The 21,545-nt window shown below is 41.1% G+C and overlaps 1 protein-coding gene across 3 annotated transcripts; it reads left to right on the top strand.

Moving 5' to 3' along the window:
• The first annotated feature begins 699 nt into the window (after positions 1-699).
• nadkb (NAD kinase b) lies at positions 700-20,941 on the top strand. Of its 3 annotated transcripts, none has more exons than XM_062992854.1 (12): positions 700-883; positions 3,037-3,291; positions 3,367-3,450; positions 3,565-3,694; positions 3,998-4,106; positions 4,280-4,365; positions 4,447-4,549; positions 6,836-6,960; positions 18,872-18,971; positions 19,454-19,611; positions 19,708-19,790; positions 20,434-20,941. In XM_062992854.1, exons 2-12 carry the CDS (start codon positions 3,038-3,040, stop codon positions 20,597-20,599), a joined length of 1,398 nt encoding a protein of 465 aa, XP_062848924.1. In that variant the 5' UTR covers positions 700-883; position 3,037; the 3' UTR covers positions 20,600-20,941. The 3 variants fall into 3 exon arrangements, with proteins under 3 accessions (XP_062848924.1, XP_062848925.1, XP_062848926.1); XM_062992855.1 differs by having other exon boundaries at positions 3,370-3,450; XM_062992856.1 differs by having other exon boundaries at positions 3,037-3,285.
• Positions 20,942-21,545: the final 604 nt, after the last annotated feature.

The following is a 21,545-nucleotide window of genomic DNA, read 5'->3' on the forward strand; positions in this document are numbered from 1 at the left end:
CAACAATTTACACAACATTAAAGAGATTAAATAAAAATCTGTTTTAATAAGTTTCAGTTCAATTAAGTTTATTTTTTAACTCTTATATTTACAAAATACGAAAATAACACATTTATTTTAAAAACTAATGATTAACTTTGTATTTTTACATTCCTCCATTTTTAAAGTCAAAATTCTGTTTCTAGTTTTTGTAAATATTGTTGAAAATGTTTCCTGATTTGCTTTAATCATTATTAATAATTACATAAAAATGTTATTGAAATTAAATTAAGATTAAAATAATACATTATTATTATTATTTTTATGAGCTATGGTGCTAATTACGGTTCAGTATGTATCATAAGTAAAGTTTGAGAAGTTTTGAGAGGTTAGTTTGTGTTTTTGGTTGATTAAAGGTTTTTATTTAAATAAAGAGGTGAAGTGAGTTTATTAGCATTATTACTCATGTTTACAACAGTTCGGTTCTGTTACTGTTCTGAGATAAACACTTCTGATAAAGAATATTAAGCTTTAAAATTGTTACAGCAAGAAAGTTTTTGAAGTTTTTTGTAAGATTTAATTAAATAAACCGAATAGTAATATTAAACTGTTTTTAATTTCACCTTTAATTCTGAGGCGGCGAGAGTGCTGCGCAGAATGTGCGCACACATGAGTAACTCGAACGCGCCCACATGATTACGGCTAGGAGTCTGTCTGCAGTCTGTCAGTGGAACATGGTGACATTATAATCATCAGTATTCATCAAAATCATTCAAACGACCCGATTTTTTATTATTATACTTTATTTATTTTAATGCTGTAAATGCGCAGTGTGTTTATGTTACGGATATATGTAGCTGTTTAGAGAACCAGACAGTGAAGCTAAAGCTAAGCTAACTGTTGAGTAAGTGACGGCATTACAGAACTACTTTGGTAACTGTGTCTCTATTTGTATATTTATTTGATTAACCTGTGTTGTGTCATGGTTTGTATTGACATATTAAATGTTCATGTAACAGATACAAATATTAAATGAAAACATTTAAGACTAGTTATGTTTCGTAGTCCGTTAGAGAACTACATGTAACATAAACCAATCAGATCCCGCAGTCACATCCGGGGCTTTTGAATATGCCTACAGAATCAGATTTATTGGTACAAGTACAGTGGGGCCAAAAAGTATTTAGTCAGCCACTGATTGTGCAGGTTCTCCTACTTAGAAAGATGAGAGAGGTCTGTAATTTTCATCATAGCTACACTTCAACTATGAGAGACAAAATGAGAAAAAAAATCCAGGAAATCACATTGTAGGATTTTTAAAGAATTTATTTGTAAATGATGGTGGAAAATAAGTATTTGGTCAATAACAAAAGTTCAGCTCAATACTTTGTAACATGACCTTTGTTGCCAATGACAGAGGTGAAACGTTTCCTGTAAGTCTTCACCAGGTTTGCACACACTGTAGCTGCTATTTTGGCCCATTCCTCCATGCAGATCTCCTCTAGAGCAGTGATGTTTTGGGGCTGTCGCTGGCCAACACGGACTCCACAAATTTTCTATGGGGTTGAGGTCTGGAGACTGGCTAGGCCACTCCAGGACCTTGAAATGCTTTTTACGGAGCCACTCCTTCGTTACCCGAGCGGTGTGTTTGGGATCATTGTCATGCTGGAAGACCCAGCCACGTTCCATCTTCAATGCTCTCACTGATGGAAGGAGGTTTTGGCTTAAAATCTCACGATACATGGCCCCGTTCATTCTTCCCTTAACACGGATCAGTCGTCCTGTCCCCTTTGCAGAAAAACAGCCCCAAAGCATGATGTTTCCACCCCCATGCTTCACAGTAGGTATGGTGTTTACTCAGCATTCTTCTTCCTCCAAACACGACGAGTTGAGTTTTTACCAGAAAGTTCCATTTTGGTTTCATCTGACCACATGATATTCTCCCAATCCTCTTCTGGATCATCCATAAGCTCTCTGGCAAACTTCAGACGGGCCTGGACATGTACTGGCTTAAGCAGGGGGACACGCCTGGCACTGCAGGATTTGAGTCCCTCTCGGCGTAGTGTGTTACTGATGGTCCCTTTGTTACTTTGGTCCCAGCTCTCTGCAGGTCATTCATCAGGTCCCTCCGTGTAGTTCTGGGATTTTTGCTCTCCGTTCTCATGATCATTTTGACCCCACGGGATGAGATCTTGACCCCAAGGGAGATTATCAATGGTCTTGTATGTCTTCCATTTTCTTACAATTGCTCCCACAGTTGATTTATTCACACCAACCTGCTTGCCTATTGTAGATTCACTCTTCCCAGCCTGGTGCAGGTCTACAATTTTCTTCCTGGTGTCCTTCGACAGCTCTTTGGTCTTGGCCATGGTTGAGTTTGGAGTCTGACTGTTTGAGGCTGTGGACAGGTGTCTTTTATACAGATAACGAGGTCAAACAGGTGCCATTAATACAGGTAACGAGTGGAGGACAGAAGAGCTTCTTAAAGAAGAAGTTACAGGTCTGTGAGAGCCAGAAATCTTGCTTGTTTGTTATTGACCAAATACTTATTTTCCACCATAATTTACAAATAAATTCTTTAAAAATCCTACAATGTGATTTCCTGGATTTTTTTTTCTCATTTTGTCTCTCATAGTTGAAGTGTAGCTATGATGAAAATTACAGACCTCTCTCATCTTTCTAAGTAGGAGAACCTGCACAATCAGTGGCTGACTAAATACTTTTTGGCCCCACTGTATGTGGATACTTACTATAGTATTAATACAGTGTACAAGCAATGTATACATTAAACACAAAATTATACAAACTATAAGACTATATACAGGCAATACACAGATATGAAATTTAGCAGCATGTGGAATATTTATAAAACAGTAAAGTAAACTGCATTGTAAAAAAACAAAACACTAAACTACATTGGGCTGTGTCCCAAATAGCTAGGCTGACATGCACTCTGGGAAATGTAATGTAGTGTTAAGTGCTCTGTACAGTATGAAAGGGGTTCCAAAACGTTTCATGATAACGATACAACTGTGTGTGTGTGTGTGTGTGTGTTAGGATGGAGTTTGTTGCTACTGCTAGTGATGAAGAAAGATGTTCTGATGAAGAAATGAATGATCAAAGCTGCAGTACTAAAGAACATGCTAAATCTCCGAAGAGAAGAAGAGAAATGAAGCGACGTCAAAGCCAAGCAAACGGTGTAGGACAGGAGTGTTTAGGAAACGCCAAATATCACGCCAACACCTCCACCATAGATGCACCCAGCACCAGTGGGATGAATGAGAACTCCTCTACAGGGCTGGAGAGGTGCAGGTAGTGATGGACTGCAGTGATGTTTACTGAGGAACACTGATCTGATTAAACATCTCCATCTCCTCTGTGTTCCAGAAGAGCTCACTTCCTGCACGGACCGTATCCCAGCACGCACTTCGGACCTAAAGCCTGCATCCTGCCCAACCCCACCTCCATCATGTGAGGATGAACGAATGAACAGTAAACACTTCATACTTTGTTTAAGCTGCAGGTCTGAATACTATAGACAATATTGTGTGTGTGTGTGTGTGTGTGTGTGTGTGTGTGTGTTAGGCACATCCAGGACCCAGTGAGCCAGAGGTTGGTGTGGAATAAACCACCACAGAACATTCTGGTCATCAGGAAGATTCGGGATGAGACCCTGCTGGAACCTTTTAAGGAACTCTGTACCTTCCTTATACAGGTGCAACAACAATAATAATAATATTAATAATAATAATAACAGGCACCAATCCATCACATTATAATTATTCAGTAGTAATTTTTAGTTTTTAGAAGCTTGTTTTATTTTATCCTTGCTTTTATAAAACTATGATCTTATCTGGATGTTTCTTTGGTACCCTTATGTGTGACTGCGTCACCTGTTTTAAATGTTTACAGTGTTATTACTGATGTATTAATTCTCTCCTGTCCCAGTTTATCTGGATTTGTGTGTATAGTTGTTATGTAAATGTTCTCTGTGTGTGTCTCTGTGTGTCTGTATCAGAATAAAGGACTGAGTGTGTTTGTGGAGAAGAAGGTGGTGGAGGACGCGGTGCTGATACAGGATCAGTCCTTCTCACACATCAGAGAACAGCTCTGCACCTTCAGAGAGGGTAACGCTTCAGTCCTAAAGAACTCACGCTCTCGTTTATGGTCTTTAATCACACCTTACCATCAACATATAAAGGGTTAAATTATAACAGAGTTTAGAGAAACGTTTCAGTTGCTGTAAATGTTTTACATTTTATTGATGTGTGTGTGTGTGTGTGTGTGTGTGGGGCTACAGGGTTTGATGATATATCAGATTGTATAGATCTGATAGTGTGTTTGGGTGGAGATGGTACACTGCTCTACGCATCATCACTTTTCCAGGTGCGTTAATAATAATAATAATAAACTAGTAATAAATAAATAATAAATCAATATTAATATTAATGTTTGTGTGTATTTCAGAACAGTGTTCCACCGGTCATGGCGTTCCATCTGGGCTCTCTGGGGTTCCTCACACCCTTCAAGTTTGAGTCATTTAGGACTGAGATGGATAAAGTGTTCGCAGGTACTAGAGTTACACTACAGTACAACATGGTACACTACACAGCACTGTACTGTAGTGTACTGTAGTGTAGTGTAGTGTACTGTAGTGTGTAGTGTAGTGTAGTGTACTGTAGTGTAGTGTAGTGTAGTGTAGTGTAGTGTACTATACTGTACTGTACTGTAGTGTAGTGTAGTGTACTGTAGTGTACTGTAGTGTAGTGTAGTGTAGTGTACTGTACTGTAGTGTAGTGTACTGTAGTGTACTGTAGTGTAGTGTAGTGTACTGTACTATACTGTAGTGTAGTGTACTGTAGTGTAGTGTACTGTAGTGTAGTGTACTGTAGTGTAGTGTACTGTACTGTAGTGTAGTGTACTGTAGTGTACTGTAGTGTAGTGTAGTGTACTGTAGTGTAGTGTAGTGTAGTGTAGTGTACTATACTGTACTGTAGTGTAGTGTAGTGTACTGTAGTGTAGTGTACTGTAGTGTACTGTAGTGTAGTGTAGTGTAGTGTAGTGTAGTGTACTGTACTGTAGTGTAGTGTACTGTAGTGTACTGTAGTGTAGTGTACTGTACTATACTGTAGTGTACTGTAGTGTAGTGTAGTGTACTGTAGTGTAGTGTACTGTAGTGTAGTGTAGTGTACTGTAGTGTAGTGTAGTGTACTGTAGTGTACTGTAGTGTAGTGTACTGTACTGTAGTGTAGTGTACTGTAGTGTACTGTAGTGTAGTGTAGTGTAGTGTACTGTACTGTAGTGTACTGTAGTGTACTGTAGTGTAGTGTACTGTACTATACTGTACTGTAGTGTAGTGTACTGTAGTGTAGTGTACTGTAGTGTAGTGTACTGTAGTGTACTGTAGTGTACTGTAGTGTAGTGTAGTGTACTGTACTGTACTGTAGTGTAGTGTACTGTACTGTACTGTAGTGTAGTGTACTGTAGTGTAGTGTAGTGTACTGTAGTGTAGTGTAGTGTACTGTAGTGTACTGTAGTGTAGTGTACTGTAGTGTAGTGTAGTGTAGTGTACTGTAGTGTACTGTACTGTAGTGTAGTGTAGTGTACTGTAGTGTAGTGTAGTGTACTGTACTGTACTATAGTGTACTGTAGTGTAGTGTACTGTAGTGTAGTGTACTGTAGTGTAGTGTACTGTAGTGTAGTGTACTGTAGTGTAGTGTAGTGTACTGTAGTGTACTGTAGTGTAGCGTACTGTACTGTAGTGTAGTGTACTGTAGTGTAGTGTAGTGTACTGTAGTGTACTGTACTGTAGTGTAGTGTACTGTAGTGTAGTGTAGTGTACTGTAGTGTAGTGTACTGTAGTGTAGTGTACTGTAGTGTACTGTACTATACTGTAGTGTAGTGTAGTGTACTGTAGTGTAGTGTACTGTAGTGTAGTGTAGTGTACTGTAGTGTACTGTAGTGTAGTGTACTGTACTATACTGTAGTGTAGTGTAGTGTACTGTAGTGTAGTGTACTGTAGTGTAGTGTACTGTAGTGTACTGTAGTGTAGTGTAGTGTAGTGTACTGTACTGTAGTGTAGTGTAGTGTACTGTAGTGTAGTGTACTGTAGTGTAGTGTACTGTAGTGTAGTGTAGTGTACTATACTGTAGTGTAGTGTAGTGTAGTGTAGTGTAGTGTAGTGTAGTGTACTGTACTGTAGTGTACTGTAGTGTAGTGTACTGTAGTGTAGTGTACTGTAGTGTAGTGTAGTGTACTGTAGTGTACTGTAGTGTACTGTAGTGTAGTGTAGTGTACTGTAGTGTAGTGTACTGTAGTGTAGTGTACTGTAGTGTACTGTAGTGTAGTGTACTGTAGTGTAGTGTAGTGTAGTGTAGTGTACTGTAGTGTAGTGTACTGTAGTGTACTGTAGTGTAGTGTACTGTAGTGTAGTGTAGTGTAGTGTAGTGTAGTATCTTTTAGTACACTGTACTACACTTCACTGTATGGCCAGGGACCCACTCCCACACACACACACACACTTCTCTGTGGCATTTACACTACATTGCTTATTTTTCTTTAAATGTGTAAATAACTGTTGATAAGTAATAATAGTGATTTTATTTTCGTTTTAGTTTTTGGACACCTTAGTTCCTCCTGCAGAAATCACAACTGATTATTTTATATTTTTGTCCCAGATTCACTCAGCATTGTGTAGGTTGTGTCTGAAAAAGCTCATTAAAAACTAGAATTTCTGTTTAATTAATGAAGTATTTAGAGACGGAGTGTATGAGCTGGTGAAGGGTGAAGTACTACTCACAATAATAAACGTGTGTGTGTGTGTGTGTGTGTGTGTGTGTGTGTGTGTGTTTGGTAGGTAACGCTGCAGTGGTGCTGCGCAGTCGGCTGAAGGTGAAGGTGTTGAAGGGTCCATTTGGGGGTGAAAGAGAGAACGGCACTGTTACCCCCTTTCTAAACAATGCTGTAACCCTGCAGCTACAGGTAACACACACACATACCCTCATACACACACACACACCCTCATACATACATACACACACTCATACACACACTCATACACACACACACACTCATACACACACACACACACCCTCATACACACACACACCCTCATACATACATACACACACTCATACACACACACACCCTCATACACACACACACACCCTTATACATACATACACACATACATACACACACTCATACACACACTCATACACACACACACACTCATACACACACTCATACACACACTCATACACACACACACCCTCATACATACATACACACACTCATACACACACTCATACACACACTCATACACACACTCATACACACACACACCCTCATACATATATACATACACACACTCATACACACACTCATACACACACTCATACACACACACACCCTCATACATACATACACACACTCATACACACACTCATACACACACTCATACACACACTCATACACACACACACCCTCATACATATATACATACACACACTCATACACACACACACTCATACACACACACACCCTCATACATATATACATACACACCCTCATACATACATATATACATACACACACTCATACACACACTCATACACACACACACACTCATACACACACTCATACACACACACACCCTCATACATACATACATACATACATACACATACATACACACACTCATACACACACTCATACACACACACCCTCATACATATATACATAAACACACTCATACACACACTCATACACACACTCATACACACACTCATACACACACTCATACACACACACACACACCCTCATACATACATACACACCCTCATACATACATACACACACTCATACACACACTCATACATACACACACTCATACACACACTCATACACACACTCATACACACACTCATACACACACACACACACCCTCATACATACATACACACCCTCATACATACATACACACACTCATACACACACACACTCATACACACACTCATACACACACACACCCTCATACATACATACATACATACATACACATACATACACACACTCATACACACACTCATACACACACACCCTCATACATATATACATAAACACACTCATACACACACTCATACACACACTCATACACACACTCATAAACACACTCATACACACACTCATACACACACACACACACCCTCATACATACATACACACCCTCATACATACATACACACACTCATACACACACTCATACATACACACACTCATACATACACACACACTCATACACACACACACCCTCATACATACATACACACACTCATACACACACTCATACACACACTCATACACACACTCATACACACACTCATACACACACACCCTCATACATATATACATAAACACACTCATACACACACTCATACACACACTCATTCACACACTCATACACACACTCATACACACACTCATACACACACACACCCTCATACATACATACACACCCTCATACATACATACACACACTCATACACACACTCATACATACACACACTCATACATACACACACACTCATACACACACACACCCTCATACATACATACACACACTCATACACACACTCATACACACACACACCCTCATACATATATACATACACACACTCATACACACACTCATACACACACTCATACACACACACACCCTCATACATATATACATACACACACTCATACACACACTCATACACACACACACCCTCATACATACATACACACACTCATACACACACTCATACACACACTCATACACACACACACACACTCATACACACACTCATACACACACACACCCTCATACATACATACACACACTCATACACACACTCATACACACACTCATACACACACTCATACACACACACACCCTCATACATACATACACACACTCATACACACACTCATACACACACACACCCTCATACATATATACATACACACACTCATACACACACTCATACACACACTCATACACACACTCATACACACACACACCCTCATACATACATACACACCCTCATACATACATACACACACTCATACACACACTCATACACACACACACCCTCATACATATATACATACACACACTCATACACACACTCATACACACACACACCGTCATACATATATACATACACACCCTCATACATATATACATACACACACTCATACACACACTCATACACACACACACACTCATACACACACTCATACACACACACACCCTCATACATACATACATACATACATACATACACATACATACACACACTCATACACACACTCATACACACACTCATACACACACTCATACACACACACACACTCATACACACACTCATACACACACACACCCTCATACATACATACATACATACATACACACACTCATACACACACTCATAAACACACTCATACACACACTCATACACACACTCATACACACACTCATACACACACACACCCTCATACATATATACATACACACACTCATACACACACTCATACATACACACACTCATACATACACACACACACTCATACACACACACCCTCATACATACATACACACACTCATACACACACTCATACACACACTCATACACACACTCATACACACACTCATACACACACTCATACACACACACACCCTCATACATATATACATACACACACTCATACACACACTCATACACACACTCATACACACACACACACTCATACACACACTCATACACACACACACACTCATACATACATACACACACTCATACACACACATACACACAATCATTCACACACTCATACACACACACACCCTCATACATATATACATACACACACTCATACACACACTCATACACACACACACCCTCATACATACATACACACACTCATACACACACTCATACACACACTCATACACACACACACACTCATACACACACTCATACACACACACACACTCATACATACATACACTCATACACACACTCATACACACACTCATACACACACTCATACACACACACACCCTCATACATACATACACACACTCATACACACACTCATACACACACTCATACACACACACACCCTCATACATATATACATACACACACTCATACACACACTCATACACACACACACCCTCATACATACATACACACACTCATACACACACTCATACACACACTCATACACACACTCATACACACACACACCCTCATACATACATACACACACTCATACACACACTCATACACACACTCATACACACACTCATACACACACACACACACTCATACACACACTCATACACACACACACACTCATACATACATACATACACACACTCATACACACACATACACACAATCATTCACACACTCATACACACACACACCCTCATACATATATACATACACACACTCATACACACACTCATACACACACACACCCTCATACATACATACACACACTCATACACACACTCATACACACACTCATACACACACTCATACACACACTTATACACACACTCATACACACACTCATACACACACACACACACTCATACACACACTCATACACACACACACACACTCATACATACATACACACACTCATACACACACATACACACACTCATACACACACTCATACACACACACACCCTCATACATATATACATACACACACTCATACACACACTCATACACACACACACCCTCATACACACACACACACCCTCATACATACATACACACACTCATACACACACACACACTCATACACACACTCATACACACACACACACTCATACACACACTCATACACACACACACCCTCATACATACATACATACATACACACCCTCATACATACATACACACACTCATACACACACTCATACACACACTCATACACACATCCATACACACACACACTCATACACACACTCATACACACACACACCCTCATACATACATACACACACTCATACACACACTCATACACACACACACCCTCATACACACACACACACCCTCATACATACATACACACACTCATACACACACACACACTCATACACACACTCATACACACACACACACTCATACACACACTCATACACACACACACCCTCATACATACATACATACACACCCTCATACATACATACACACACTCATACACACACTCATACACACACTCATACACACATCCATACACACACACACTCATACACACACTCATACACACACACACCCTCATACATATATACATACACACACTCATACACACACTCATACACACCCTCATACACACACACACACTCATACACACACTCATACACACACACACCCTCATACATACATACATACACACACTCATACACACACTCATACACACACTCATACACACACTCATACACACACTCATACACACACACACCCTCATACATATATACATACACACACTCATACACACACTCATACACACACTCATACACACACACACCCTCATACATACATACATACACACACTCATACACACACTCATACACACACTCATACACACACACACCCTCATACATACATACATACACACACTCATACACACACTCATACACACACTCATACACACACACACCCTCATACACACACTCATACACACACTCATACACACACTCATACACACACTCATACACACACACACCCTCATACATATATACATACACACACTCATACACACACTCATACACCCACACACCCTCATACATATATACATACACACACTCATACACACACTCATACACACACTTATACACACACTCATACACACACTCATACACACACACACACACACTCATACACACACTCATACACACACACACCCTCATACATATATACATACACACACTCATACACACACTCATACACACACACACCCTCATACATATATACATACACACACTCATACACACACTCATACACACACTCATACACACACTTATACACACACTCATACACACACACACACACTCATACACACACTCATACACACACACACACACTCATACATACATACACACACTCATACACACACATACACACAATCATTCACACACTCATACACACACACACCCTCATACATATATACATACACACACTCATACACACACTCATACACACACTCATACACACACACACCCTCATACATATATACATACACACACTCATACACACACTCATACACACACTCATACACACACTCATACACACACTCATACATACACACACACACTCATACATACATACACACACTCATACACACACTCATACACACACTCATACATACACACACACCCTTATACATACATACACACACTCATACACACACTCATACACACACTCATACACACACTCATACACACACACACCCTCATACATACATACACACACTCATACATACATACATACACACACTCATACACACACTCATACACACACTCATACACACACTCATACACACACTCATACACACACACACCCTTATACATACATACACACACTCATACACACACTCATACACACACTCATACACACACACACCCTCATACATATATACACACACACTCATACACACACTCATACACACACTCCTACACACACTCATACACACATACACCACTACACACACACTCATACATACACACACACACTCATACATACACACACACACACACTCATACACACACTCATACACACACTCATACACACACTCATACATACACACACACACTCATACACACACTCATACACACACTCATACACACACTCATACACACACTCATACACACACTCATACACACACTCATACACACATACACCACTACACACACCCTCATACATACACACACATACACACACTCATACACACATACACCACTACACACACCCTCATACATACACACACACACACACACTCACACACACACTCATACATACATACACACACTCATACACACACTCATACACACACTCATACATACACACACTCATACACACACTCATACACACACACACACTCATACACACACTCATACATACACACACACACACTCATACATACATACACACACTCATACATACAGTGTATCACAAAAGTGAGTACACCCCTCACATTTCTGCAGATATTTAAGTATATCTTTTCATGGGACAACACTGACAAAATGACACTTTGACACAATGAAAAGTAGTCTGTGTGCAGCTTATATAACAGTGTACATTTTTTCTTCCCTCAAAATAACTCAATATACAGCCATTAATGTCTAAACCACCGGCAACAAAAGTGAGTACACCCCTTAGTGAAAGTTCCTGAAGTGTCAATATTTTGTGTGGCCACCATTATTTCCCAGAACTGCCTTAACTCTCCTGGGCATGGAGTTTACCAGAGCTTCACAGGTTGCCACTGGAATGCTTTTCCACTCCTCCATGACGACATCACGGAGCTGGTGGATATTCGAGACTTTGCGCTCCTCCACCTTCCGCTTGAGGATGCCCCAAAGATGTTCTATTGGGTTTAGGTCTGGAGACATGCTTGGCCAGTCCATCACCTTTACCCTCAGCCTCTTCAATAAAGCAGTGGTCGTCTTAGAGGTGTGTTTGGGGTCATTATCATGCTGGAACACTGCCCTGCGACCCAGTTTCCGGAGGGAGGGGATCATGCTCTGCTTCAGTATTTCACAGTACATATTGGAGTTCATGTGTCCCTCAATGAAATGTAACTCCCCAACACCTGCTGCACTCATGCAGCCCCAGACCATGGCATTCCCACCACCATGCTTGACTGTAGGCATGACACACTTATCTTTGTACTCCTCACCTGATTGCCGCCACACATGCTTGAGACCATCTGAACCAAACAAATTAATCTTGGTCTCATCAGACCATAGGACATGGTTCCAGTAATCCATGTCCTTTGTTGACATGTCTTCAGCAAACTGTTTGTGGGCTTTCTTGTGTAGAGACTTCAGAAGAGGCTTCCTTCTGGGGTGACAGCCATGCAGACCAATTTGATGTAGTGTGCGGCGTATGGTCTGAGCACTGACAGGCTGACCCCCCACCTTTTCAATCTCTGCAGCAATGCTGACAGCACTCCTGCGCCTATCTTTCAAAGACAGCAGTTGGATGTGACGCTGAGCACGTGCACTCAGCTTCTTTGGACGACCGACGCGAGGTCTGTTCTGAGTGGACCCTGCTCTTTTAAAACGCTGGATGATCTTGGCCACTGTGCTGCAGCTCAGTTTCAGGGTGTTGGCAATCTTCTTGTAGCCTTGGCCATCTTCATGTAGCGCAACAATTCATCTTTTAAGATCCTCAGAGAGTTCTTTGCCATGAGGTGCCATGTTGGAACTTTCAGTGACCACTATGAGAGAGTGTGAGAGCTGTACTACTAAATTGAACACACCTGCTCCCTATGCACACCTGAGACCTAGTAACACTAACGAGTCACATGACATTTTGGAGGGAAAATGACAAGCAGTGCTCAATTTGGACATTTAGGGGTGTAGTCTCTTAGGGGTGTACTCACTTTTGTTGCCGGTGGTTTAGACATTAATGGCTGTATATTGAGTTATTTTGAGGGAAGAATAAATTTACACTGTTATATAAGCTGCACACAGACTACTTTTCATTGTGTCAAAGTGTCATTTTGTCAGTGTTGTCCCATGAAAAGATATACTTAAATATCTGCAGAAATGTGAGGGGTGTACTCACTTTTGTGATACACTGTATATACACACACACTCATACACACACTCATACACACACTCATACACACACTCATACATACATACACACACTCATACACACACTCATACACACACTCATACACACACACACCCTCATACATACATACACACACTCATACACACACTCATACACACACTCATACACACACACACCCTCATACATATATACATACACACACTCATACACACACTCATACACACACTCATACACACACTCATACACACACACACCCTCATACATACATACACACACTCATACACACACTCATACACACACTTATACACACACTCATACACACACTCATACACACACACACACACACTCATACACACACTCATACACACACACACACCCTCATACATATATACATACACACACTCATAAACACACTCATACACACACACACCCTCATACATATATACATACACACACTCATACACACACTCATACACACACTCATACACACACTCATACACACACACACCCTCATACATATATACATACACACACTCATACACACACTCATACACACACACACCCTCATACATACATACACACACTCATACACACACTCATACACACACTTATACACACACTCATACACACACTCATACACACACACACACTCATACACACACTCATACACACACACACACACTCATACATACATACACACACTCATACACACACATACACACAATCATTCACACACTCATAGACACACACACCCTCATACATATATACATACACACACTCATACACACACTCATACACACACACACCCTCATACATATATACATACACACACTCATACACACACTCATACACACACACACCCTCATACACACACACACACCCTCATACATACATACACACACTCATACACACACACACACTCATACACACACTCATACACACACACACACTCATACACACACTCATACATACATACATACATACACACCCTCATACATACATACACACACACACTCATACACACACTCATACACACACACACACTCATACACACACTCATACATACATACATACATACACACCCTCATACATACATACACACACTCATACACACACTCATACACACACTCATACACACACTCATACACACACACACACTCATACACACACTCATACACACACACACCCTCATACATACATACACACACTCATACACACACTCATACACACACACACCCTCATACATATATACATACACACACTCATACACACACTCATACACACACACACACCCTCATACATACATACACACACTCATACACACACACACACTCATACACACACTCATACACACACACACACTCATACACACACTCATACATACATACATACATACACACCCTCATACATACATACACACACTCATACACACACTCATACACACACTCATACACACACTCATACACACACACACACTCATACACACACTCATACACACACACACCCTCATACATACATACACACACTCATACACACACTCATACACACACACACCCTCATACATATATACATACACACACTCATACACACACTCATACACACACACACCCTCATACATACATACATACACACACTCATACACACACTCATACACACACTCATACACACACACACCCTCATACATATATACATACACACACTCATACACACACTCATACACACCCTCATACACACACACACACTCATACACACACTCATACACACACACACCCTCATACATATATACATACACACACTCATACACACACTCATACACACACTCATACACACACACACCCTCATACATACATACATACATACACACACTCATACACACACTCATACACACACTCATACACACACTCATACACACACACACCCTCATACATATATACATACACACACTCATACACACACTCATACACACACACACCATCACACATACAGTGTATCACAAAAGTGAGTACACCCCTCACATTTCTGCAGATATTGAAGTATATCTTTTCATGGGACAACACTGACAAAATGACACTTTGACACAATGAAAAGTAGTCTGTGTGCAGCTTATATAACAGTGTAAATTTATTCTTCCCTCAAAATAACTCAATATACAGCCATTAATGTCTAAACCACCGGCAACAAAAGTGAGTACACCCCTAAGAGACTACACCCCTAAATGTCCAAATTGAGCACTGCTTGTCATTTTCCTTCCAAAATGTCATGTGATTTGTTAGTGTTACTAGGTCTCAGGTGTGCATAGGGAGCAGGTGTGTTCAATTTAGTAGTACAGCTCTCACACTCTCTCATACTGGTCACTGAAAGTTCCAACATGGCACCTCATGGCAAAGAACTCTCTGAGGATCTTAAAAGACGAATTGTTGCACTACATGAAGATGGCCAAGGCTACAAGAAGATTGCCAACACCCTGAAACTGAGCTGCAGCACAGTGGCCAAGATCATCCAGCGTTTTAAAAGAGCAGGGTCCACTCAGAAAAGACCTCGCGTTGGTCGTCCAAAGAAGCTGAGTGCACGTGCTCAGCGTCACATCCAACTGCTGTCTTTGAAAGATAGGCGCAGGAGTGCTGTCAGCATTGCTGCAGAGATTGAAAAGGTGGGGGGTCAGCCTGTCAGTGCTCAGACCATACGCCGCACACTACATCAAATTGGTCTGCATGGCTGTCACCCCAGAAGGAAGCCTCTTCTGAAGTCTCTACACAAGAAAGCCCGCAAACAGTTTGCTGAAGACATGTCAACAAAGGACATGGATTACTGGAACCATGTCCTATGGTCTGATGAGACCAAGATTAATTTGTTTGGTTCAGATGGTCTCAAGCATGTGTGGCAGCAATCAGGTGAGGAGTACAAAGATAAGTGTGTCATGCCTACAGTCAAGCATGGTGGTGGGAATGCCATGGTCTGGGGCTGCATGAGTGCAGCAGGTGTTGGGGAGTTACATTTCATTGAGGGACACATGAACTCCAATATGTACTGTGCAGCAGGTGTTGGGGAGTTACATTTCATTGAGGGACACATGAACTCCAATATGTACTGTGAAATACTGAAGCAGAGCATGATCCCCTCCCTCTGGAAACTGGGTCGCAGGGCAGTGTTCCAGCATGATAATGACCCCAAACACACCTCTAAGACGACCACAGCTTTATTGAAGAGGCTGAGGGTAAAGGTGATGGACTGGCCAAGCATGTCTCCAGACCTAAACCCAATAGAACATCTTTGGGGCATCCTCAAGCGGAAGGTGGAGGAGCGCAAAGTCTCGAATATCCGCCAGCTCCGTGATGTCGTCATGGAGGAGTGGAAAAGCATTCCAGTGGCAACCTGTGAAGCTCTGGTAAACTCCATGCCCAGGAGAGTTAAGGCAGTTCTGGGAAATAATGGTGGCCACACAAAATATTGACACTTCAGGAACTTTCACTAAGGGGTGTACTCACTTTTGTTGCCGGTGGTTTCGACATTAATGGCTGTATATTGAGTTATTTTGAGGGAAGAATAAATTTACACTGTTATATAAGCTGCACACAGACTACTTTTCATTGTGTCAAAGTGTCATTTTGTCAGTGTTGTCCCATGAAAAGATATACTTAAATATCTGCAGAAATGTGAGGGGTGTACTCACTTTTGTGATACACTCTACATACATACACCACTATACACACACACACACACTCATACACACACACACACATACATACATACACCACTATACACACACACACCACCACGAGCTCAATATAAATAATATTTATCATGTTTATAAATCAGGTGTTTCATCAGTGAGGTGAAAACAGTGAGGTGTCGACAGTCTGATGTTTTTAATCACTTAATCTCCATGGTAACAGTCATAACACAAAGTGTAATTATAAGGTGGAGTGAGGTGTGGTTTTATGTGCACACTCATGAACTTCTAATTACACTATACTGTTTCATCATACGTGTGTGTCTGTGTGCGTGTGTGTGTGTGTGTGCAGGTATTAAACGAGGTGGTGGTGGACAGAGGTCCCTCCTCGTACCTCTCTAACGTGGATCTGTATTTGGATGGGCGTCTCATCACCTCTGTTCAGGGTGACGGTGGGTGTGTTCACCTCGTCTCCTCTGTTACTGTTTCAGCTCTAAAATCTCCCGAAGTTTTATCACACCAAGCTCACTGGACTGTAAACAGTGTCTCTTAGGTTTCTGCAGCTTCTAATTTTTCTGGTGATCCACATGGTGGTTCACGTTCTCAGTCTCTGGTGACAGTTTGGGCTTCAGTCTGGGGAAAAAGACGAGTGTTCCATGTACATGTTTGTTGGTTCAGTAAAACTAGAGCTATTTATATGGGCACAGAGAAGTCATGAACTAAAGACAGTTATATTGAGGTATTAGGAGGCTCATGTACTTTCTAAACCTTCACATTTATCATCTGCACTGCGTCTATATATCTCTGACACCAATTTTCCCACATTAAACTTAAAAGAACCAAATCCATGAACGCTGTGTGTTCCAGTTCACGTGTCTATAAACTTTTGCACGTATCAGTATGAGCTGCTGTTAAACCCACTTTCTGTGTGCAGGTGTGATCGTGTCCACACCCACAGGAAGTACCGCGTATGCCGCGGCGGCCGGAGCCTCCATGATTCACCCAAACGTTCCGGCCATCATGGTCACGCCCATCTGCCCTCATTCCCTGTCCTTCAGACCCATCGTGGTGCCCGCCGGAGTCCAGCTCATGGTACGAGGAACACTGCCAGTCTGTCGGGTTTCTTTATTAATAATAATTATTGTATTTATTAATAATATTAATCAGATCTTCTCTCTGGATGATCAGATCACTTTATCTCCTGACGCGAGGAACACGGCCTGGGTCTCATTCGACGGCAGGAAGAGACAAGAGATCCAACATGGAGACCGGTCAGATACTTACCTTAGTGTCCTTTATACTAAAGTGTGTGTGTGTGTGTTAATTATTCTGCTGTGTGTGTGTTAATTATTCTGCTGTGTGTGTGTGTGTGTGTATTAATTATTCTGCTGTGTGTGTGTGTGTATGTGTGTATTAATTATTCTGCTGTGTGTGTGTGTGTGTGTATTAATTATTCTGCTGTGTGTGTGTGTGTGTGTATTAATTATTCTGCTGTGTGTGTGTTAATTATTCTGCTGTGTGTGTGTGTGTGTGTATTAATTATTCTGCTGTGTGTGTGTGTGTATGTGTGTATTAATTATTCTGCTGTGTGTGTGTGTGTGTGTATTAATTATTCTGCTGTGTGTGTGTGTGTGTGTATTAATTATTCTGCTGTGTGTGTATTAATTATTCTGCTGTGTGTGTGTGTATTAATTATTCTGCTGTGTGTGTGTGTATGTGTGTATTAATTATTCTGCTGTGTGTGTGTGTGTGTGTATTAATTATTCTGCTGTGTGTGTGTGTATTAATTATTCTGCTGTGTGTGTGTGTGTGTGTATTAATTATTCTGCTGTGTGTGTATTAATTATTCTGCTGTGTGTGTGTGTATTAATTATTCTGCTGTGTGTGTGTGTGTGTGTGTGTGTGTGTGTGCAGGATTACAATCACCACGTCCTGTTATCCGGTTCCGTCTCTCTGTTGTCATGATCTGGTGTACGACTGGTTTGACAGTTTAGCTCAGTGTCTGCACTGGAACGTACGCAAGAAACAAACTCAACTGAGCGACGACCTCGACCCCGCCCTCGACTCCGCCCACACCTGACTTCTACATACATACATACACACACACACAGCAGGACTGAGAGTTTATTCTGATCTGACTCAACAGAGAACAGTGGTTGATCTTCTCGCTGGTAGAGAATGAGGTTGGAGTTAGAGCAGTAAATTCTCCAGCCCTCTAATCATCTTCTTCATCCTGAGATGGTTCAGGTCAGGTGAGAGTGTAAATCAGCAGAGCATCGTGTCAGCACTCAGTCTCATCATTACAATAACAGAAACCAGTGTGTTTAGACCAGTCTGGTACCAGTAAAAGAGTCCGCGTGTGTACCGGACTGTTTCATCTACCGGAAATATTTAACATTAAAAAATAAAACATTTAAAATCACTGAGTGGTTTAATAAACGTTGGTTTTGATCATGTTACTGTAGAAGAGGAGCATCGTGGGTTCTGGTCCTGTAAGAAGTCTGTTTGTTAATGTTTATTTATTCTAGTTCTCCCAATCGAGTCATATCCATTTCCCCAGCTGTGTCTCCCCCACTGCTCCTGACCCCGACCAAGCAGTCTGTACCGTTCAGAGAGTCACGCCTTGCTCATGCCGACCAATAGCAGAGCTGAGTGTGTGAGGCGGGGTGTGTACTGGACGTGTGATAGTCTCGAACCCTCCTTGGCCAGAGCCGAGACTGTGCAAGCATCAGTGAACATACGACGATGAAACTGCGAGTGACTCGAGTGGGTGAAAAAGGGAAAAAAGTCAAATAAATAAATATAATAAAAAAACACTTGTTGATGTACAGAGGACGAGATGAAGGCGGTTTCATCCACCTCAGCTGTAGTTCCACCACAAGAAGCTCTGAGCTGTGCAGTAAAACATCAGAAATGATAAAGATCGTTTATTATGTGTAGAAGTTCCAACAACACGATACAGGAAATAGCAGCTAAACATTATTAATCCAAATAATCTCACCACACTCTCACGCTCTACATTTATT

This window comes from Trichomycterus rosablanca, chromosome 4 (assembly GCF_030014385.1).
Source record: "Trichomycterus rosablanca isolate fTriRos1 chromosome 4, fTriRos1.hap1, whole genome shotgun sequence".
Taxonomy (NCBI): domain Eukaryota; kingdom Metazoa; phylum Chordata; class Actinopteri; order Siluriformes; family Trichomycteridae; genus Trichomycterus; species Trichomycterus rosablanca.

Bases quoted from the DNA above. Each gene is read 5' to 3' on its own strand.
- nadkb (XM_062992854.1), top strand. From the start codon at position 3,038: ATGGAGTTTGTTGCTACTGCTAGTGATGAAGAAAGATGTTCTGATGAA. The intron at 4,366-4,446 runs GTGCGTTAATAA...TGTGTATTTCAG, and splicing joins ACGCATCATCACTTTTCCAG to AACAGTGTTCCACCGGTCAT. The intron at 4,550-6,835 runs GTACTAGAGTTA...TGTGTTTGGTAG, and splicing joins GATGGATAAAGTGTTCGCAG to GTAACGCTGCAGTGGTGCTG.